This window comes from Lynx rufus, unplaced genomic scaffold, assembly GCF_022079265.1.
Source record: "Lynx rufus isolate CCGP_SWC_20201006 ecotype Redwood Valley unplaced genomic scaffold, mLynRuf1.p SCAF_18, whole genome shotgun sequence".
Classification (NCBI taxonomy): Eukaryota; Metazoa; Chordata; class Mammalia; order Carnivora; family Felidae; genus Lynx; species Lynx rufus.
In genome coordinates, this window is record NW_025814832.1 from 29,778,245 (window position 1) to 29,801,982 (window position 23,738).

At 43.7% G+C, this 23,738-nt stretch overlaps 1 protein-coding gene across 1 annotated transcript; it reads left to right on the forward strand.

The window, feature by feature from the left end:
• Positions 1-3,981: 3,981 nt before the first annotated feature.
• JPT1 (Jupiter microtubule associated homolog 1) lies at positions 3,982-20,952 on the forward strand. Its single transcript, XM_047081429.1, has 5 exons — positions 3,982-4,141; positions 13,455-13,597; positions 13,927-14,024; positions 14,936-14,954; positions 20,685-20,952. Exons 1-5 carry the CDS (start codon positions 4,086-4,088, stop codon positions 20,831-20,833), a joined length of 465 nt encoding a protein of 154 aa, XP_046937385.1. The 5' UTR covers positions 3,982-4,085; the 3' UTR covers positions 20,834-20,952.
• Positions 20,953-23,738: the final 2,786 nt, after the last annotated feature.

Genomic DNA, 23,738 nt, shown 5'->3' on the forward strand with positions numbered 1-23,738 from the left:
CTCGAACTCATGAGCCTTGGGACCGTGACTTTAGCTGAAGTCATATGCTTAACTGATTGAGCCACCCAGCCACCAATAACTGACTGGTACTTTGTAGCAGGGAAGTGGCAGCATGGGACTAAGTGAAATCAAAGGGCACTTAACTGCTTAAAGGCATGAGAAGTTATGTAGAGTGTGGATAACTGCTCATTCCCTCCACCTTATTTAAAAAGCAGGTGTAAGTGGAACATACATATAGGGCAGTGATTTTGAAATTGCATAGAACCATGGAGTGTGCCAAAAGAAGACAGTGGAGAGAAAGGCCAGCCAGGGGTGGGGAAGCAGAAAGGGCCAGGATTTTGGACCCTCGGCTCGGTTTCAGTCACAGATGCCCTCTTGTTCATCTGTGTTATATATTTGGATTCTGTTTCATAAAAGTTTGGAAAACATTGGTATAGTCGTGAAATAGCTTGTTGGACCGTTCCTTGTCATAAGCTTTCATTTGTCTTCTATTTCTTTAGGTTTTTAGGTTAACCTAAGGGTTTGGAACAACTGTTGTATAGATACAGAGCCCTAGATAAGTATTTAAAAAATCAGTGATATGGACCATTATGATTTTAAAAGTAGCCATCCTTGGGATGCCTGAGTGGCTCAGTTGGTAAAAGCATCAGACTTGGGCTCTCAGGTCATGATCTCGTGGTCTGTGAGTTCGAGTCTCGCGTCGGGCTCTGTGCTGACAGCTCAGAGCCTGGAGCCTGCTTCGGATTCTGTCTCCCTCTCTCTGTGCCCTTCCCCCACTTGTGCTCTGTCTCTGTCTCTCAAAAATAAATAAATATTACAAAAAAATAAAAGCGGCCATCCTTTTGCATCTTTTCATCCTGATCTGATCTGTGATCTTTTGTATAGAATGTAATTTCATTAATGTCCCATTTTCAGTTGGTCATCTGGAGCAAAGGTCATTATAGCCGAGTTATGTATCATACCTGTTTTACCCCACATCTCCATCTTGTAGCAGAAAGGGGGAGTGCAGTGATTTTAGTCAAAACTGCTGTAGGACATGAACAAGTAAATAGGAGGGCTTGTTATTCTGGAAATTTTTGGCAATTTTACTTTATTATTTAAGGCAGGAATCTCTTTTATTTATTTTTAAGTAAGCTCTATGCAGGATTTGAACTAATGACCTTGAGCTCAAGAGTCACATGCTATACTGACTGAGCCAGCCAGGCACCCCTGACAATTTTACTTTAAAATACAATGCACCAGGGGCGCCTGGGTGGCGCAGTCGGTTAAGCATCCGACTTCAGCCAGGTCACGATCTCGCGGTCCGTGAGTTCGAGCCCCGCGTCGGGCTCTGGGCTGATGGCTCAGAGCCTGGAGCCTGTTTCGGATTCTGTGTCTCCCTCTCTCTCTGCCCCTCCCCCGTTCATGCTCTGTCTCTCTCTGTCCCAAAAATAAATAAAACGTTGAAAAAAAAATACAATGCACCAAACAGGCCTGCTTAAGATGGCCTTGATCAGTTATCTGTCTTATATACTTTATTCTTCTTTACAAATCATTAGAATAAAAGGGTGCCCTGGTACGGATCCCTTACCTTTGAAGCAGAGGTGTTCAGCCCAAGCCACATGGGAAAGCTATCTGTTTAACTTCTTTTTTTTTTTTTTTTCAACGTTTATTTATTTTTGGGACAGAGAGAGACAGAGCATGAACGGGGGAGGGGCAGAGAGAGAGGGAGACACAGAATCGGAAACAGGCTCCAGGCTGTGAGCCATCAGCCCAGAGCCCGACGCGGGGCTCGAACTCACGGACCGCGAGATCGTGACCTGGCTGAAGTCGGACGCTTAACCGACTGCGCCACCCAGGCGCCCCATCTGTTTAACTTCTTAAAGATACCCATGAGTAGACCCTACCCCACACCCCCCCCTACACTCTCCCGCCCCCCCCCCCCCGGAAATTCCAATTCAGGAGATCTCAGAGGGGGCCTGGCATTCATTTTTGTTCCTTAAAAGCTCATTGGTTATTCTGATGTTCAGCCAGGATGGGGCAGCTCTCATAGAAAGCTTTAGTTTACCAAGTCAACATTCTTAAAATTCTCTCGTTTCAAGCCCTTCACAACAACGTAGAATAGGTGCTGTTAACCCCATTTATAGATGAGGAAGCAAGAGCATAAATGACCTAGAAGTGTCTTTTATGGGAGAAGTGTCTTTTTAAGGGAACAGAATCAGAACTTAACGGTTTTCAATTTCCAGTCTGGTGTATTGCCCTACCAATCTGTCTTTTACATTACAGGGGATGGAGGAAATAGGGCAAGTCAAGTATGAACTCAAAACTTTAGACCAAAAGGGACCCACCTGAAGATATGTCCAACCCCCTCATTTAATATATAAAAAACAATTTCAGATTGTTAAAAAGTTTGTAATTACTTTCCAAGTATATCTGACAATAAGCATAGCTACTATCACTTTGATGACTTCTTACGTGCGGAGCCAAACACTTTCTATCCATTACTTTACAAGTCTGGAGTTGAAATACTATTTTGTCCTTTTTTTTTTTACAAATGAGGAAACTAGTGCTCAGAAAAGGTAAGAGTTCAGATTCAAACTCTGGTTTCTCCTATGAGAGCCTGAGAGACCATACTCTACCTCTTAGTCGATAATTATATGACTTACTAGAAGGGTATGTGTGCTCACTGGCCAACTTGGTCTGAAAGGTGTTCTCTTTTTTCAAAAGTTTCAGAAATTTAGGCCCAGTCTTTAAGAATGGGAAGATTTTAGGGGTGCCTGGCTGTCTCGGTCAGTGGGGGGGGGGCAACTCTCGATCTCAGGGTTGTGTTTCAAGCCCCAGGTTGGGTGTGGAGTTTATTTAAAAATAAAATCTTACAAAAAAAAAAAAAAGAATGGGAAGATTTTAATTCAAATGAGTGGTCAGCACATAAAGACATGATCCATGCCTTTTAGGAGTGAACTTATCTCTACCTTTCCACGAAAACCCAGGAGAGAGGTTAACCAAGAATATAAACTTCCAAACTGCCAAGAAGGGGGAGGCCACACGGAGTCAAATGTTGTTCAATTTTTATGGAAATACTGAAAAGGGTCTGCCTTGAGGAAACATGCATGACATGGGAAGCCCTCCACTCTTGTTTGCTCAAGACTTTCCCATTACGATCTTGTAAACAGCCATTCTTGAGTCCTCCAAGTGTTGTCTGCATTTGTTGCAGGGATAGATTTACCCAGACAGGTGGAAGAGTCATGACTTAAGGGTTATAAACAGCTGCAGAGGCCAGGCCTGCTCGATAGTCTTGGTAGCAAGGGATGTGACCATTCCCCACCGCCGAGCATTAACCAGCCTTAGAACAGGCCCTCAAATCGGAACGACTGTAATTTTGGTCTAGTACATGCACCACCCCTGACAGCTAAATAGTAACATTAAAATGTGAAGAATTTCCAGTCGTTTTCAAAGGGATCGTCTTGGCTTGCTTTCTGTTGCTGACTCATAGTGCTGCTGCTTTGAGACTGTCATGTTTCCAAACGGGACACACAGTAGGTATTCAATGAATGTCAATTTGCAGCAGTAATTTTCATCCCTTAAGGAGCATGCCCTTACTATCTCACCATGAGTAAGGCAAGTAAGTGAAATGGTCAAGATAAATCTGCCCTGGGCTTGGTGGGGGCTGACCGAGCTTTTCCCTCAGTCAGGTAACTTTTTTAAGTGACAGTGAGCACAACTTGTGCCCAACGCTGGGCAGGTTTGTCCTTTGTCCAATCATCACCAAGATTTGGGGGTGGGGGAGGGGGAACTTCCATAGACCCACCCTGACCAGGAAGGGGGCGGGTTTAGGCCGAGCAGGGCCACCGCAGCCCGTCGGGGTGCCGCCCGATGCTTGGCACTTCAGGGAACCAATAGGAACGAAAGAGCTATTTGAATTGGCCAATACAGGCACGGTGGGGGCGGGTTCTTTTGAGCCTTATAAAGGCTGCGGCCCGTGAGGCAGGCGGTGGCGGAGGCTCCTGCAGCGGTTGCTGGCGTTGCGGTGCGGAGCTGCTCTGCGACCCTCGGACCCGACCCTCAGCACTCTGCTCCCACGCCAGCCTACCTCGCTCCTCGGCACCATGACCACCACCACCACCTTCAAGGGAGTCGACCCCAACAGCAGGAATAGCTCCCGGTGAGGCTGCGGGGACGCCCCCGCTCGGCGCGGGGCTCGAGGGCAGGGAAGGCCGCCGTCCGGCGGGGCCACGGGGGCAGGGCGGCGGGTCGTTGGCGGTGACGTGCCCTGGCTGTCGCGCTCGTGCCCGGCCGGGCGGCGGGGCTCGGCCGTCTGCTCCGTCTTTGTGCCGTCGGGCGAGCCCGTCGCGCCGGCCCCGCCCGACTCCCGCTTCTCCCCCATTCATTCCTCCCCCGGAGCGAGGGGTCGGTCGGGGAGGGCCGGGGCCGCTGGTCCTCGCAGTGCTGTGGGCTTTCGGTAGTCAGACCAAGCGGACAGGGTTCGTTTCCTTCCCTTTGCGGTGCGGCTGACCGGCCCCAGGGCGGTGGTCTTGGCCCCCACGTGCCGGGGCAGCCCCCGGGGCGTCCCGGTCAGGCCCCATTGTCCCACCTCTGGCCACGCGCTCTCGCCTCTGGCCCCGGGCAGGTGGCGGTCCCCCCCCCCCGGTGGCCACCCCCTTCGGCCGCAGCGATTGAGTCTTGCGGGCGCTTATCCACTGGGGCCCGCCCGGCAGGTGGCATTTGTGGTCGGGCGGGGCTGGTCATCGCGACCCCCACGCCCGTCCGGGACCCAACCGTCAGCCCTCTGCGAAGTGCTTCTCCTCTGCTAACAAAGGAAAGACCCCTGCTCCTTCCCCTCCCGCGCCCACCTCCGAACGCAAAAGGGGGGTGAGCCTGTCCGAGTGGGTTTTCTGCGCTCAAACCTTCGGACCTCGGCCTTTGCATCCCACCTCTTTCCCTCCCCCTTTTGACGTTTGTCAAACGAGTTCTTCCCCGGCCCGGGTTCCCTAGCAGGAGGAGGTTTCCTGTTCTTGGGCGGGGCCGGAGACATCCATTGTCTCTTCCGTACTATCTGCACCTGGGATGCCGGGGCCTTTCTGGCCACAGTCGCTACTGCATTAGGGGATGAGGGCACTGGGTGTTTGCACTGGGATCCTTTTCCAAGCCCTTGCCTGACTTGGTGGAAGGGTTTGGAACCGGCGGAAGGTGTCCACATTGTCTCGGCTAATTGCACACTGTTCTCTTTTAAGACGGGATACAGGCATCTCTGGGATCCTGCTCAGGGCTTCTGGAAGCTTAGGTTCCACTTTTTCTAGGCATCTATTCTTCATTGATCACGACCTGCAGTCGTGTGCGGCCAGCCTGGGGGTCCTGGGCAAGTGGCACAAAGGGAGCCATTTTGTGGGGCTAAGAAGACAGCCGTGAAATAGCAGTGCCTCACAGGGGTTGGAGAACTTGGGGACAAAAAGCTGGCTTCAGCAGCGAGGCTTAGGCGGCAGGTTGGAAATGACACCCCTTTTCAACTCATTCCTTTCCCTTATACAATGTAGGAAAGTGGGAAAGATTTAAAATAAATTAGTGGGTCCTGGAAGGTTGGGGACCTTGAGGAGGATAGACCTACAAAAATACTGGTCACTCCCTCTTCTGTTGTCATTCTTGCAATGAGATCATTTTTTTTTGCCGAGGACACTGGAACACGCCGAACCTTTCTTTTTGTGCCATGCGGTCAACTTTCTGCTGGTCAAACTGTAGTGACTGGAACGTGAAAATTTATACATTATGTAAAAAAAATCAGGTTTCATCTTTTGGGGTTGAGTGTAGTTTAGTGCTTCATAAAAAATTTCAGTAACCAGGTCAAAGGAATCCTCATGCTAGTTTTTTGATATGGATATTCGAAATGTGAGACCAAATGGTTTTGGGTTCTGCAGAATAAATGCTTTCATTCACCTTTTGTCATCAATTTCCCTCCAGTATCGTGATCCTAGGACTGGAGCTTTGTCCTTTTATTTACTTCCTACCTTTACTTCCTCTGTAATCTCACCTAATTTTCCTTCAGTTGTTTCTGCAGTAACATTCTTCTGGCTCCATAAGCACATTGTAAATTTAGTCTGGGACGGGATGATCTGCAAAGATCACATGGGAACTCTGGCATCTAGAGAAAGAAGAAAGAAAAAGTGATTTTTGTTTTTTTTAATTGTTATCCGTGGTACATGGGTCCATTTTTGGTGAGTCTCAAGTAGGTAATCCTGGTTTAGTTACCCTGTGTGGTTCAGAAAGAATAGGAGAAACTTAAAAAATAAAATTGGAATAATTTCTGTCTTATGATCCAAATCCTTTGTTTGGGGATGTCTCACTGTTACAAACGGGCTTTACAACACTGACGTCATCGGAGTAGGTATTACCTGCTCTTGCAAGAGGAACACAGACCTTTAAAAAGTTGGGTGCACAGAGCTTTGACTTTCTTTTTAAGCCGGTGTTTGGGCACTAGTGTCTTTTTTTCTTTTTTTAAGGCCAAAAAATACTTCCCAGACCATTAGGGTTCTGGAGATTTTCATCTGGCTAATTCATGAGGGTTTAATTACGATGATAAAGGAAAAAAAAAAAATCATTCTAATCTCAAGGGAACAAGTGAATTTTGATTTTATTGACTCTTTGTTGATTTGGGTACAAACAAGGGATAAAAACCTGGTTGCTTCAAACTTTAACATGAGAGAAAGCCTATTAAGAATTTATAATACACCTTTAATTATGATTTAAACCATTTAATTAAGCAAACCTAAAATTATCAACTTTATATAATGTATGCCTGAATACACTTATCTTAATTCATATAATGAAATTAATCCAAGTGGATATTTAATATCTAAAACTTGAAAAAAAAAGTAGAGTTATAAATATTTTACATGTTACCAAAAACACAATGGGTCTCCCCAACCTCCCCTCCCCCCCACCTCCCCGCCCAAGGGGGAAAATAATGACATTTTTATTTAGTGCAATTTCTGTATTGAATTATACTGTGGACACACACAAATCTGTGATCCAGGGGAGGACGCTAGAGGACCTACAGAAGAAATAGAAGACACTCTAAGATTGGAAAACATGGAAACTAATCAAAGCACCAGTACATAGGTGTGTAGGAAAATGAAAGAGAAAATGGCCTTCTGTGCCTCCTGTATTTTAGCACGTTGAGCACTTCCGTGCTGGCCAGAGACTGAGGATTTGGGTTCTGGTCCTCGCCACTGTCAGTTAACTAATGTTGGACAATTTCTTCAGAGGCTCTCGGGGCTTGACTTTGCGCTCTTTAAATTTTTTTTTTTTTTTTACATTTATTTATTTTTGAGAGACAGAGTGAGACAAAGTGAGAGTGGGGGAGGGACAGAAAGAGAGGGAGACACAGAATCTGAAACAGGCTCCAGGCTCTGAGCTGTCAGCACAGAGCCCGATGTGGGGCTCGAACCCACCAACCATGAGATCATGACTTGAGCCGGAGTCAGACACTCAACTGACTGAGCCACCCAGGCGCCCCAGACTTTGCGCTCTTTAAAATGAGGCTGTTGAACTAGACAGAACAGAGCCCAGCAAACAATCACCCAAGGGCTAAACGCAGCAGGTACCTGATTTTTACATTTATAAATGGTTGCAAAAAAAAGATTCATTTCATGACTTGTGGAAATTATAGGAAAGTCAGATTGCAGTGTCTGTAAATAAAGTTTTATTGGAAAACAGCTGCACTCGTTTGTTTGCATGTTGTCTGTGGCTGCCTCTGTGCCACATGACAGACCCCAATAGTTACAAAATACTGCATGATCCACAGGCCAAAAATATTTACTCTTGGGCACTTACCAGAAGCCATCCTTTCCTCCGTGTTCTACCTGGTATTCTTTGAGCCTATGGAGAGCTCTACTAGTCTGCTTTATGGAGGAGGTTGAGGTTTAAGACATGGGCCCGGTTTTGAGGGATGCTTGAGGAAAGGGTGGAGAGTGCTCTAGGCAGGAGTAAAGATGGGAGTAAATACCCCACAGTGGAGATAAACCAGAACTGTTCTGGGGAACAGTGAGAAAATGACTGGATTGGTGAAGAAGCTGGTAAGAACTAGATACGGTTGAGAGGCCATGTTGATAGTTTGTCACGTTACCTTGCATCTCTGCTGGCTTGTGGGTAGTGGCCACACGGGAAGAAGAGGCAGTGTTAGGGAGTCCAGGCCAGGGTGTCAGCAGAGGAGCCACGATTACTGCTGAAAGATCCAAGGGGACACGGATGTCCACAAATGATCACATGCAGTGGCCAGTAGGAAAATTAGTACTGTCAAAAGAAAGATTGTCAGGGAGGGGAGCTTGGACTTCCGCTCAGGTCACAATCTCACGGTTGGTGGGTTCGAGCCCCACATCAGGCACTGTGCTGACAGCTCAGAGCCTGGAGCCTGCTTCGGATTCTCTCTCTCTCTCTCTCTCTCTCTCTCTCTCTCTCTCTGCCCCTCCCCAGCTTGTATGCTCACGCTCTCTCTCTCTCTCTCTGCCCCTCCCCAGCTTGTATGCTCACGCTGTCTCTCTCTCTCTCTCTCTCTCTCATTCTCGCTTAAAAAAAATGAATAAATGTTAAAAAAAATAAAGTTAAAAAAAAAAAAGAAAGATTGTCAGGGAATTCTGGAACCCAGAAGGAGTCTTTGAAAGAATTTTAGATTAGTGGCAATACAGAAAAATATGAAGTATAAAAAAGGACATTGAAATTCACCTGAAATCCTATCTGAGAGCACAAACCCTGGATGCCATTGTGGTGTGGGTACTTCTCAGGCCTTTATGTCTATGATGCTAATAGCTACGACTGCTGCCTTCTAAGCACAGTATATTGGATATTCTTAGAATAGTCTTATGAGGCAATTACTACCAACCTCTTTTGGTAGAAGATAAAAGCAGGGGCCACTGGGTGGCTCAGTTGGTTGAGCATCTGACTCTTAATTTCACCTCAGGTCATGGTCTCAGGGTTGTGGGATTAAGTCCATGTTAGGCTCCGTGCTGAGCATGGAGCCTGCTTAAGGTTCTCTTTTTCCCTCTTTCTCTGCCCCTTTCCTCTAAAAAACTGCTCTCTCTTTTAAAACAAAAACAGAAACAAAAGAACATTGGAAGAGAAAAGCAAAACAAAAGTCAAGCAGTTTATCTAAGATCACACAACCAGATAAATTTATCTCTGTACACGTCATTTTATGTAACACGTCATTGGGCTTATGTTTGTCTTCCAGCGTTTTTCATTCACTGTGTTTTGGGTAACTTTTCACATCCACTAATGAAGGTAACTCTCACCCTAATGTATACAGCTTTCTGTTGTGTGGACATGCTTTGATAATTAAGCCTTTGCTAATGGACAGTTAGGGTATTCCCAAATTTATTTGTAGATGAACATTTTTAAAGGAGTATCCTTGTATATATATCTGGTTATCTAATTAGGGCAATTTCTGGAAGTAGAAATGCTGGTTCATATAAAAAGCAAACAGTTGACACATATTATCAAAATGTCCTTTAGAAAGTTTGTACAGGGACACCTGGGTGGCTCAGTCTGTTAAGCGTCTGACTTCAGCTCAGGTCATGATCTCACAGTTCGCGAGTGGGAACCCGAATCAGGCTCTCTGCTGTCAGCGCAGATCCTGCTTGGGATCCTCTGTCTCCCTCTCTTCTGCCCTTCTCCCACTGGTGAGTGTGCGTGCTCGCTCGCATGCTCTCTCTCTGCCAAAAATAAATATTAAAAAAAAAAATTTTGCAAACAAAAGTTTGTACAAATGTGGTCCTAGTCTTGAAGAAAAGGGCTTTATTTCTAAGTACAAGATGAAAGCCAGAAACTGAAAAGATGGACGAATTAAACTTGGCAAAAATACACATAATCAACAAAGGATAACATCACTAGTATATGAAATGCTCTCAAAAAAGAAGTAAAAGAGGGTGCTTGGGTGGCTCAGTCAGTTAGACATCCGACTCTTGATTTCAGCTCAGGTCATGATCTCATGGTTCGTGGGTTCAAGCCCCATGTGGGGGCTCTGTGCTGACCACACAGAGCCCGCTTGGGATTCTCTCTCTCTCCCTTTCTCTCTGCCCCTCCTCTCCTCTACCCTCTTCTCTCTCAAAATAAATAAATAAACTTTTAAAAAAATACATAAATTGAATAAATAATTTTGCCTAGCTGGAACTTACTTTGGTAAATAAAATGAGTGAGGGATATGTTTTGTTTTATCAAAATGATTAGTCAGCCAATGCAGTTTTTCCCACTGATCTAACATTTACTCCAGTGGCAGTCATTCTGAGAGAGAACTCTTATCTTGACAGAATTCTGAGGAGAAACTGGCAAACTCTTAATTGTGGTAAGAATTGTTAATGGATTCACTCATTAAGTGCTAAAACATACTTAGGGGAGCCTGGGTGGCTCAGTCAGTTAAGTGTCTGACTTCAGCTCAGGTCTTGATCTCAAGGTCCGTGAGTTCGAGCCCCGTGTCGGGCTCTGCTCACAGCTCAGAGCCTGGAGCCTGTTTGTGATTCTGTGTCTCCCTCTCTCTGCCCCTCCCCCACTCGCGCTGTCTTTCTCTCAAAAATACATTAAAAAAATTTTTTTTTACATACTTAAAAATCAGATTTGAACAACTCATTAGCAAGCTTGATCCTAGTAGACATATAGAACATTAACAAATACACATTCTTTTTAAGAATATATAGATTTATAGAATTGAGTACATATTAGTCCATAAATCACATCTCATCACATTTCAAAGGATTCGTATCATACAGACTGTTGTCTGTGTTGTAGTTAAAAACTAGAAATTGGGGCGCCTGGGTGGCGCAGTCGGTTAAGCGTCCGACTTCAGCCAGGTCACGATCTCGCAGTCCGTGAGTTCGAGCCCCGCGTCAGGCTCTGGGCTGATGGCTCACAGCCTGGAGCCTGTTTCCGATTCTGTGTCTCCCTCTCTCTCTGCCCCTCCCCTGTTCATGCTCTGTCTCTCTCTGTCCCAAAAATAAATAAACATTGAAAAAAAAAATTTAAAAACTAGAAATTAATAAACCAGAAAGACCCCTGTGTTTGGAAACTGATACATGTACTTCTAAATAATGTATGGGTCAAAGAAGAAAATAATGGGAAGGAGAAAATATTTAGAGTGGAACAATAGTTAAAAAAACAAAACTTGGAATGCCTTTAGAGGGGCACTTAGGAAGGCATTTATGCTGTAAGTGTTTAATTTTTCCTTTTCTTATTTTTAAAATTTATTTTTATCTTTTTCACTGTTTTAAAAAGTTTAAATTTTAGTTGACGTGCAGTGTGGTATTGGTTTCAGAAGTCATTGATTCAACACTTACATACAACACCCAGTGCTCATCACAAGTGTTCTCCTTAGCACCCAGCATCCATGTAGCCCATCGTCCCACCCACCTCCCTCTGTCAACCCATAGTTCTCTATCACTAAGAGTCTCTTGTGGTTTGTTTCCCTCTTTTCTTTTTTTTTCCCCCCTCTTCCCATATGTTTCCTTTTCTTTTCTAATATAAGGAGCTGTGTTTGCAAATGACAACTGTTCTTTATTTGGAAACTTGAATAAAATGGACATCCTCCTAGAAAAATATTTTTCAAACTGACTTAAGAAGAAATAGAAAACCAGACTACTCCTGTCTCCAGTAATAGAATTGAATCTGTAGTTAGAAAATCTTTCCTTCCATAAAACCATCTCCATTTTCTATGTTTTGAGCAGTGACAGGACAAATTAAATTGAGTTCTTCCAGGGATGGGACACGTTGGTCAAGCCAAGCAGGAAGCTTTGGAAATGGACAAGTGCCGGGTTTCCTTGCTGAACCGAAAGCTATAGAGTCCAAAGGTGCCTGGTTATCGAACATTCTGTGAATCTTAACACCAGTTTCTCATACGGACTTCCTCCTTGTGGCTAATTGTTCATGTTTTCTAGTGAGAATACTGTGGTGCAAGTGTATAAATGGGGCTCGCTGGCGATGCCTAGATAGGAAGAGACTAGTATCGCTCTCCATGGGCTTCTAAATTGGTCAACTTTTTTATATGTATAATCTTCCATTTTTAATTTTGGTGAAAATAAAAATGGAAATGCTTTCTGAATAAATAACAAGATATGCTTCTAAACTTTTTTGCAAATACATCCAGCTGATCCTATTAGGCAAGGTCTGTTAGGTCTTTTGCCATTATCTAAAAGGGGACGTCAGCCAGGCTGTTATTTGTGATAACTTTCAGGCTTTTTCAGCTGTCTTCATGTCAGAAGTCCTTACTACAAATATTATAAAACAGCATTTTGTATCTTAACATCCAGTGTTGAATTTTTAAAAACTTTCAGTTTTTTAATTGAGAATAATCTATTAGTCTCAGGTGTACAACATAGTGATTCGACAATTCTATACATTTATGAAATGCTAACCACGATAAATGCAGTCCTCATACAAATTTATTATATTCTTGACTGTATTCCCCATGCTGTACTTTTCAGCGCCATGATGTATTTATTTTATAACTGGAAATCTGTATTTCTTAATCCCCTTTACCTGGTTCACCCACCTTCCTACCTGTCTCCCTTCTGGCATCCACCAGTTTTTTCTCTGTGTGATTGTTTCTAGTTTTGTTTTTTAATGTTTTGTTTAGTTTTGAGAGAGAGAGAGAGAGAGAGAGAGAGAGAGTGAGCGGGAGTGCGTGCATGTGGGGGAGGGGCAGAGAGAGAGGGAGACGGAGAAGCCAAAGCAGGCTCTGTGCTGTCAGCGCAGAGCCCGATTCAGGGCTCACACAAACTGTGAGATCATGACCTGAGCTGAAGTCAACACTTAACCAACTAAGCCACCCAGGCGCCCCATTTCTGTTTTTTTTGTTTGTTCATTTGGTTTTTTAGGTTCCACATATAAGTGAAATCATGTAGTATTTGACTGTTTCTGTCTGACTTATTTCATTTAGCATCATACCCTGTACATCCGACCATGTTGTCTGAAATGGCAGGGTTTCATTCTTTTTTATGGCTGAGCTGAGTAATATCCATTTTCTTTATCCATTCATCTATCAGTTGACACGTAGGTTGCTTCCATATCTTGGCTATTGTAAATAAGGCCGCAGTAAATGTAGGGGTGTATATATCTTTTCAAATTAGTGTTTTTGTTTTCTTTGGGTAGATATCCAAAAGTAGCATTACTGGATCATATGGGATTTCGATTATTAATTTTTTCAGGAAACTCCACCAGCAGTGCACAAGGGTTCCTTTCTCTCCACATCCTTGTCAACACTTAATTCTTGTCTGTCTGCTACTAGGCATTCTGACTGATGTGATCCAGTGTTGACTTTATACCACAACAGAATCAGTTCCCTTTTCCCATTAGCAGCTCTCTCTTGGAGGGGGTGGGGTGGGTGGGTGGGTAGGAGGAATGAATGGGTGAGGGAAATGAATTTGAAAGGTGTTTGAAAACATTTACACTGAGAAATGTTTTGGCATGATCTGAAATGGATGTTTTTTGCCATTACTCCCAAGGGTTTTGCGGCCTCCAGGTGGTGGATCCAATTTTTCATTAGGCTTTGATGAACCAACAGAACAACCCGTGAGGAGGAACAAAATGGCCTCTAGCATCTTTGGGACACCTGAGGAAAACCCCCCTTCATGGGCCAAGTCAGCAGGTACTGCTTATATGTGTGACCACTGATCAAAGGTACAGACCCAGCATGAATAACTACAGTTGGTTTTGTGCTGAGGAGCAAAATCTAGCCCAACCATAATGAGATCAACAACAGTTAAGTCTTGTCACTGGAGGAAAGCCTGGGAGAGGGGTCAGAATAGGGATTGAAGTCAAATTGGGCTATTTGGTTCCTCTGTAGAATTTTTAAGCTCTCACTTAACCTGTTTGCACATTTTTTGATACAAGACTAACATGAACATCATTCACAAAAGAAGTGTTTTGCTTTCGGTCTTTCTGTCATAGTCCTTAAGAAAGTATGTTTTAATTCAGGTGCCAAGTCTAGTGGTGGCAGAGAGGATTCTGAGTCATCTGGACCCCAGAGAAGGAACTCTTCTGAAGCAAACTCTGGAGACTTCTTAGATCTGAAGGTCAGTGTGACAACACAGGGTTGGGAGGGAAAGAAAGGCTTTGAGGTTAATCCGGTTTGGAAATTGACTTCCTTCCTATTGTAATAAGAGCTTCAGTTCTGTCACTAGAGCCTTACATAGAGGTGACTAGGGAAGGGCCTGAGGCCATACTGGTGCTGGAAGATCCATAAAGAGAAAAGTCAGAAAACTGAAGTGACATGATCTGGGTTGGTTCACATGCCTTTTCTACCAGTTGGATCAGTCTCTCTCTTTTCACTATCGATTTTGGGAACTTCTGGATCACACTTCCTACCTAAGTGGTATATAGTAGCGTGTGTGAGGTCAAAGACCTGACGAACGTTGCCCAGTTGTTCTGAGCTGAACTCGAGGAGACTGCAGCCTGGGTGTTATCATCAGTTGTCTGCAGAGGAACATGATCCCAATGTCCCCAGGCAGGTGTCTGGAAGCCTGGTAGGGTGGCCTCCTAAGTAGGGCCCTCTGAGCACACAGTGGTGTCAGCCGTCCCAGTGTGGAACCCTCTTAATGGACTTTGGAATTTATAGAGGCCCCTCAACAGCTAGATAAGGAAAAAGGAAAGGGAGCATGGAAAAATAAACTTACCAGTTTCACATTCTGATAAAAGATCCTATGAAATGCTAATTGATATTAGGCCATTGGTGTAAATGTTAAGGTTTGTTTGGTGTGTTGGGTATTGCTGGCACCGGGGCAATTTGTCATGCAGCAGTTTTGTATAGCATTGTCCCAAAGTCAGTATAAAGGTTGTAATGTAATTGTGTTGTGGCCTGACCCTGAACTTGACTGCATCAAAATGAACTTCCACGTTTGGTTTCAAATAGTAGCCTCTCAGAACTGTGACTGCTTTATTTGTTACAAAATTAAAATCTGAAGTAAAATTTTCTTTTCTTTTCCAGGGAGAAGGCGACATTCATGGTGAGTCCTTCTGAAGTACACATTTCTGGTTCTGTAAATGGTTTTAGAATAGAGCGGAATTTTTCTTGAAATAGTGTCTTGGGGAGTGAAACCTGGCTTTGCCCCAAGGGCCAGCACAGCATACCCTGGGTGGAGAGCAAAGAAACACAAAACTGGGAAGTTAGCAAACATGGCCACATGTGCGTCCGCCGCAGTGAGAGCAAGGCCGGGAATGCACAAGAAAGGAAAAATGGAGAGTCCTTCACAGATATGTGTGCAGTAGTCGGGCTGGTGGGTGTTCCTGTTAATGAGAGCTTTTTAGTAAAAGGCTCTGGCATTTCAAGCTTGGCACACAGCATTTAATTTACAAACTTTGTTTGGTTTTACACTGAGGTGCTTATTCAGCAAGACGTCGGCAACTCTGTGATCTCGTGGCTGATGATTTAGGAGGCAGATATAAATTTTCATCCATGTTACCAATTATATGTGGAAATGAGCTATAATCATTTCTTTAATGATGTTAAGTCTTTGAAGTATTTATTGGCACTTCCTTAACAAGTGCCAGAGAATGACTATTGCATGTAACGAAAGGCATAAGTGTGTCGGGCAGCAGGAATCGGGTGAAAGTTGACTCGGTGAAATGCAGCAGTCAGAAGGCCCTCTGGTCTGGAAGGAAGACCATTACATTTTGTGAGGCAGTCTTCCCGTGAAACAAGTGTTGAGGAGCCAGACTCCTCTTCTGCCCTCTCACACAGCGTTTCTTTCTTTTAAAAACAAAATTTTTTTAACGTTTATTTATTTTATTTATTTATTTATTTATTTATTTATTTATTTTTTAACGTTTATTTATTTTTGAGACAGAGAGAGACAGAGCCTGAACGGGGGGAGGGGCAGAGGGAGAGAGGGAGACACAGAATCCAAAGCAGGCTCCAGGCTCTGAGCTGTCAGCACAGAGCCCGATGCGGATGGGGCTCGAACTCACAGACTGCAAGATCATGACCTGAGCCGAAGTCTGATGCTTAACCGACTGAGCCACCCAGGTGCCCCACAGACAGCGTTTCTTGATGGGCACGGTGGGAAGAGAGTCTGTTGGGCCTTTGTGAGCGTTACCTGGGTTCTTCCTCCGTGAACAAATCACTTTCTCACTGGATTGAAGATGTATTAGTTATTGTTCATGTCCAGTGTGTTCTGTCTGAAAAGACTCTTCTGGAGTTTAGAAAAAAAAAAAATCTTGAAGTCTTTTCAGTTCTGCTGCTTTTCATATTCTGAAATACTTCCACTAGCAGACCTTACTTAGCAAGAATTAGCTAATCCTTAGTCACTACTTTTGGGCAATGGATATAGTTACGAATTTGGGAAGCCTGGAGAAGGATGAGAGGGCCTTGATGGAGTTATTAAAAAAAAAAAAAAAAACGTGTCACTTGACGTGCTACTAGTAATTCTCTCCCAGCTCGTTTTTTTTTTCAGATTCTTCAGGTGAGTAGCACACTCATGAAATTGTCATGAAATGACAAGGGGCACAATAATTCAAGATCCATCTGGGGGAGTAGAGGTCAACCCCGATTCTGTTGCCAAATTTACTTCGAAGCCAAGCTATTCTGCTTGGTTTAAGATAGATTTGGTTTGGATATAAGGAAGATTGCCGTTCTCTCTTAGAGAATTAAACCTAGGGATGGCTAAAGGGAGCAGTGGGAAATCTGCAGCAGAGGGAGTAGGTCTGCAGAATTTAGGTACAAGTCTTTCCTGCCTTTAGGCAAGTTAGTCTGCTGCATCTCTTGCTGTTCTGATTCTTTCACCCTCGTAATGAACCACTTTATCATTTATCCTGATGTAGGTATCTGTTCAGTGCCTTGTTGATTTGCCAAAGAAGAAAGACAAGTCAGGAGTATATTAGATGTGTATTATGGTGAAGTGTTTGTTTAAAGTCCCATTTTTCAGTCATTAGATTCAACAAGCAAAAGCTTTCTCAGTCAATCCTGTATAAGTTTCTAAAGCCTCTCAGTTCCTGTACTTATTACTTCATTACAGACTAAGGGGACGTAGTAACAGACTAGTCTCTGTTCTTTTTGGCTGGAGCATTTCTGACTAGACAAAGGAGCATTTATTTATTAAAAATGTTTATTTATTGGGGGGGGGGTGTGGGGCAGAGAGAGAGGGAGAAAGAATCCCAGGCAGGCTCTGAGCTGTCAGTGCAGAGCCCAATGCAGGGCATGAACTCACAAACCATGAACTCATGACCTGAGCTGAAGTCCAAAGCTTAACCAACTGAGCCACCCAGGTGCCCTGACAAATTTGAGCATTTATTTTTTTTTTATTAAAAAAATTTTTTTAATGTTTGTTTATTTTTGAAAGAGACAGAGCATGAGTGGGGGAGGGGCAGAGAGAGAAGGGGATACAGAATCTGAAGCAGGCTCCAGGCTCTGAGCTGTCAGCACAGAGCCCAGTGTGGGGCTTGAACTCAAAAACCACGAGATCATGACCTGAGCCAAAGTTGGATGCTTAACCGACTGAGCCACCCAGGTGCCCTGACAAAGGAGCATTTAAATTAAGGCCTACTGTTGTTTATCCTCCATATGTGCTTTTTTTCTTTTTCGGCATGTTATCTAGTGAAAGACAAAACAGTTCCTTTAATAATGAAAGACGGGGGATACCTGGATGGCTCAGTCTGTTAAGCATCAGACTCTTGATGTTGGCTCCAGTCATGATCTCATGGTTTGTCAAATCAAGCCCCGCGTCAGGCTCTGCACTGCGAGTGTGGAGCCTGGTTGGGATTCTCTCCCTCTCCCCCCACTCTCTCTTCCCCTCTCCTGATCATGCACGTGCTCTCTCTCAAAATCAAAACAAAACAATAACAACAAAAAAAAACTTTAAAAAAAATAATGAAAGACAAATATAAGAATGGTAGGTGTGAGCTTGATTTATCCAAAAATCAGTAGGAAATAAATGATCACGGTAGAGCTGCAAGGTAATGTTTTGTCCTTTAGAAGTACTCATAACTGCTTGATCCAGGCAGACAATGGATACCTGTGAGAGCCTGTGCAGCGGTGAGGCCAAGTCCTAGTAGCAGCAATGAAATTGCTTGAACTGATAGGCTGGCTGGCTCAAGTGGAACTCATGCCCCGTATTTGTCCATCTTGGATTATTTCAAATCATGGGTTTTGGGGTTTTGTTTGTATTTGTGGTAAATGGGACATATTTTTCTAGGTTATTCACGGGACACTTATCAGAAGACTTGGGTTCTCAGTGTTGATGCATTTATTTTTTTTTTTTTTTTTTTTTTTTTTTCAACGTTTATTCATTTTTGGGACAGAGAGAGACAGAGCATGAACGGGGGAGGGGCAGAGAGAGAGGGAGACACAGAATCGGAAACAGGCTCCAGGCTCTGAGCCATCAGCCCAGAGCCCGACGCGGGGCTCGAACTCACGGACCGCGAGATCGTGACCTGGCTGAAGTCGGACGCTTAACCGACTGCGCCACCCAGGCGCCCCAGTGTTGATGCATTTAATCCTGCTTCCCGTGCAAACAAGAATGTAGCAACAGGAAATTAAGGCGTGACCCTTTCTCACCAAGCTTTAAGTTAATTATCATGAGGGCTGTCATTCTGGAAAGCTCCATACTGATTTTTACTTGTAGTTCAATACTATAGAACATCATATGTGTTATGTTACTTCTATAGAATGTCATAAAAATTCTTAAAAGGAAATGTCAAAAGCAGCAGTAGCATATTTCTGAGATTTTGTTGAGTTTCTCATTGAAGACTTCTTCCCCCTTGGACTTCTCAGTATCAGTTCGCTAAAACTTGGTACAGGTGCTTTTAGGAACATGAGCTTTTAATGGTTAGTCTTTGGGGAACTTAAAGTACATTTTTTCAAAATTAGAACTTTTCATCAGTGTCAAATATGAGGGCCATATGAATTTCTTAAATGGTATAGATCATAACCAGTATTTCTGTTTCACTGCTTCCAGGGCTTTGGAACACCTTAATCTAGGGGAGGAGGGAATAAATGTCTTTAAACCTTAAGGTAGTTTTCTCCCAAGTTTTATGAATTAGTGTTTGGTTTCTTACACTAAAGTTGCCTTTGTGTGTGTGTGAGAGAGAGAGAGATTGAGGAGAAGAGATTTTAATTCTATTTTTTTTTTTTTTTTTTTTAGCATTTATTTTGAGAGAGATAGTACATGCATACATCCAAGCAGGGGAGGGACAGAGAGAGAGAATCCCAGCAGGCTTCATGCTGTCAGGGCAAACAGAGCCCATCTCGGGGCTCGATCTCATGAACTGTGAGATCATGACCTGAGCAGAGATCAAGAGCTGGGCACTTAACCAACTGAGCCACCCAGGCACCCCAAGAAATTTTATTCTAAAATTTTTTTTAAATGTTTATTTTTGAGAGCTACAGAGCACAAGTTGGGGGAGGGGCAGAGAGAGAGGAAGACACAGAATCTGAAACAGGCTCCAGGCTCTGAGCTGTCAGCACAGAGCGCAATGCGGGGCTTGAACTTGGGAACGGTGAGATCACGACCTAGGCCAAAATCAGATGCTTGACCGACTGAGCCACCCAGATGCCCTAAGAGATTTTAAAGCAGGTGTGAGATTATGCAACTGAATTGAGACCTGGAATTTTACTGTCACTTTGGACTTTGAACAAAGACTTCCATATTTTGGAAAATGCCTCATTAAGAATATATATTTGTTGGGAATTTCACAGATTAGTGAATCATCAAGCAGTCTCTAGGATGCTGGATAATAGTACACTAATTCTGAAGCCTTTAACATGGAAAGTACCTAGTTAATATATATGGGAGTGATCTAATTAATGGAGATATTACTAATCAGTAGGGGAAAGGTAGACTCTAATAAATGATGTTGGTACTATGGGTTATCTTTGTGGTTAGAAAAAGAAATCAGGCTCACCTAGTAATCATGGAAATGTAACATGAAACAGGAATGAAATAATATTTCACCCATCAGTTTGGCAAATTTTAAAGTGAGGTGGTTATCAAATGATGGATGTGCAAAGGTGTACGGACAGCACAGTCTGACACAGGTTGGGGGTAGAATGTGGCACAGCCTCCTCTAGGGAGGGCGATGCATAGTGTCTGTTCAGATTGAAGATGGTAGCCCTTGTTTCCCCGTGGGCACCTTTGCCAGTCTATATACATTCCAACTTTGTTTGGAATGGTTGGGTCGGTTCCAGTTTTCATGACTAGTACAGCTAATGCAGTACTGTATTATATCAAATATATTGAATCATGTGATAAAATACTATAAAGGAGTTAAGTAGGGTAAATTATGACCATGTGTATAAATATGGGTAAATTTCCGAGTGTAAAAAAAGGAAGTTGGTATCAGTACAACAACAACAAAACCCAGAAGTATATGTTATCTGTTGGGAATAAAGTACACTTATAAGTAAGTATAACAGAGGGGCTAGAATGGACACAATTCCGAGTAGGGCCTCTGGGAGTCAGAAGAAGAGACCCACACGGAGGTGGACTTCTAATTTAAAATACTACATCTTCATATATCTGTACAATTTAGAAATGAGCACACACAGAAAAAGGCCTGGGGACAAATAAGGCAAAACACTAAGTGGTTAGTTTTGGGTTGTGGGAACATGGGTGAATGATTCTTGTCTTATATATCTCTAGGTATGATTTAAACCATCCTCTAAAAAAAAAAAAATCTTAAGACTCTCCATCTTTCCTAGAAATAGTTGCTTAGTAAGCCTGAACCTCCTTCTGTTTTTCTAGAAAATGTGGACACAGATTTGCAGGCCAGCCTGGGGCAGAGCGAGGAGAAGCCCGTGCCCGCTGCCCCCGTGCCCAGCCCGGTGGCCCCGGCCCCAGCGCCGTCCCGAAGAAATCCCCCTGGCGGCAAGTCCAGCCTCGTCCTGGGTTAGCTCTGACTCTCTTGAACTCTGTCGTTTTATTTGTTTGTTTTCTCCATGCTTGTGAACTGCACAACTTGAGCCTGACTGTACATCTTTTGGATTTGTTTCATTAAAAAAGAAGCACTTTATGTACTGCTGTCTTTTTTTTTTTTTTTTTTTTTAAGAACAGGTTTCTCTTTATCTGTCCTGATTCCTCCGGGTCTGTAGGCCATGGCATGAGTGTTTTCTAGTAGTAGATTGGAGGGAAAGTTTTGTGACACTTAGTATGGTGTTTTTAAGAATAATCTGGTTCCAAATGTGTTAGAGGATCTTTTGTACTGAGGTTTTTAAAACCCTTTTCTTGTCAGCTTTACTTGGGTTTACCAAGCCTTGATTGGGCAGACCAGTAAACAGTCCACAGGCATGTTCCTTCAGGCCCCCAAACACAGGGTTGTCTTTATGCCAAACCTACTCATTGTAGCCCTACCTTGTCCGTGCCCTTTGCTAAAAGCATCTTCCTGTGCCATATGGAACAGTAGAGGTCTGTGCCTCATGCCTTGCTGCCTGCAAAGCAAAAAAAAACAAAAACAAAAACAAAAACTGCCTTTTTAATTTTTGAACCTTAAGAAATAAGCCAGATACTAACTCAACTAGCTGATGAGCTAAGCCTGCTGCTGTCTTGCAGAGGAAGGCTTCGATGTGCACTCAAACTGACAAATTTCCAAGTGGTAAAGCAAGTGAGGGCGGTGGCCACACAGAAGTGGGTCTTCGTCATGAACAGACCTCAAGGGGGCAGTGCTCTTCTTAGATAACTTGAAGCCGTGTGCATGATGCTGGTGCTTGACCATGAACTGAAGTCTCATCCTTAACATGTGTGTTGTACTTCACAATCCTGGACTGTTGCTCAAAGTAAACAATGTGCAAATTTGGAACATCGTGTCCTGTGTCATCTTTTTGAGATCGTTTCACTGTTCTACCTGTTCAGTTGCTTTTTTCTTTACTATAAATCCTGTTGCCCAAGAACCGATGAGTCACTAAAGTTAAAAGACTATTGGAAGGCCCAGAGAAGTAAGTGGGCTTCTCTCAAAAGAGAACAGGTTTACAGTCATAGCAGGAGTTCAAAATGCCAAAAAGATAGATAACTGATACCTGTGCTAATAAAATACAGGGATACGGATAAATGATAAAATATTTATTAGGTAATATATTTAAAAAAAATTTTTTTTCAACGTTTTTATTTATTTTTGGGACAGAGAGAGACAGAGCATGAACGGGGGAGGGGCAGAGAGAGAGGGAGACACAGAATCGGAAACAGGCTCCAGGCTCTGAGCCATCAGCCCAGAGCCTGACGCGGGGCTCGAACTCACGGACCGCGAGATCGTGACCTGGCTGAAGTCGGACGCTTAACCGACTGCGCCACCCAGGCGCCCCTAGGTAATATATTTTAGACTCTTGTACCCACTCTCTGTGCTGGGCAGTAACATGTAAGTTTTTAAGTCCTCTCCTCCATCAAGGTGCTTCTCAATGGTGGGTGGCTACAGAAGAGCACTCCAAAGGAAGGGGAGGAGGATCTGAGCAGACAGAAGAGAGGAAAGCTCTTTGCGTTCAGGCAGAAGGTTCCAGACCAATATGCTATATTTATATTAAATGTCCAAATTGGGCATTAAGACTTGGCTTTTAGGTCTAGTTGCACTACTACCCAACTGTGTTCTTTAGGCTTGTCATCTTGGATCCAGTTTCCTGTCTTAAAAAGTAAGACCGTTGAGACGATGAGCATAACCACTGGCTTCATTTGAACTATTGGGACATTTCTTTGGGAAGAATAGATTCAGGGGGTAAAGCTTTTCTCCCTTAAGGTGCAAAGGAAGCATTTGCAAAATGGAGAATCAACAGCTTTGGTATAGGATCTGTCTGATTTGATGAAAACAGGTTAGCTCTGCAAATACTAGCCTGAGTTATGGTTTCTATTGGAGCCTCTTTGGAGGTAGGGAACCTGTCTGTACCCTTCTCTCTCTAATGGTGGGGATCCTGGAAAAGAGATGTCCCTGATTTGTGTTACACTTGTACCTTGGCTTTAAGTTTTTATTTTTTGAAGATAAGTGCCTAATCAAAATTCAAGTGTTGTGAGGGAGGGACAGCTCTGCCAATCATTCAGATACTATCAGAACAGATTTTATGAAATTCTATGTAACATGTTTGCTAAGGGTGTTAAATTTTCTACTTAGAAAGCTTAGGGTTTACAAAGTGGAGTTGAATGATTTTATGATGATGGCAGAACAATCAGTATTTCGTTGACACTTTGGCCTGGGTATAAACTGGGTATAAACCCAGTTTGTGTGACTTGAATGGGAAGGAGGGGGAACACTGGAGGACTCACTATTGCCTACAGCGATTGTACCTCTTCTTGAGAGTTTTTTAATTAGATCACTTTAGAAGGAGAGGCTAGTCTCCCCTTTATAATGGGTTTCAACATTGGTTTGGAAGTACTGGGTGCTCAGATGGGGAACTAGAGGAAGATGGGTCACTTAATCAAATCTGAGTTTATGGTTTGTAGGAAAATGTATGTGGACGTAGGAAATTGAGAAAAATCTACAAAGGAGCGTCAACAAAACTTAGCCATGTTAGGCATTTTCTAGAGGGGGCTGTAACTGCCAATTCTAGAACAGCGGTGTCCCTTCCACAGAAAGGACCTTCCCCGATTACCTGAGCTTGTTGGAAATCGTGTCCTCTGGGTGGGACTGGATGCATAAAGTGGATGCTCCCAACTCTGGTTTATGAGTTCATCTCTTAGGAGCTCTACTCACACGAGTCAGGGGTCTTCAGCAGTCATTCACTCCAAAGTTACTGAGAGCCCCCATGATTCGGGCCTCAGGGAGTTCTGGCCCGGGATCCGGCGTGATCCTGTGCCCTGTCCCACAAGCAGGGAGGGCAGAGT

What these genes read in the sequence shown, in the direction of transcription:
- JPT1 (XM_047081429.1), top strand. Translation starts at nt 4,086, where the DNA reads ATGACCACCACCACCACCTTCAAGGGAGTCGACCCCAACAGCAGGAAT. An exon ending in AACAGCAGGAATAGCTCCCG is followed by an intron (nt 4,142 to 13,454) that starts GTGAGGCTGCGG and finishes ATTACTCCCAAG; the next exon opens with GGTTTTGCGGCCTCCAGGTG. An exon ending in TTCATGGGCCAAGTCAGCAG is followed by an intron (nt 13,598 to 13,926) that starts GTACTGCTTATA and finishes GTTTTAATTCAG; the next exon opens with GTGCCAAGTCTAGTGGTGGC.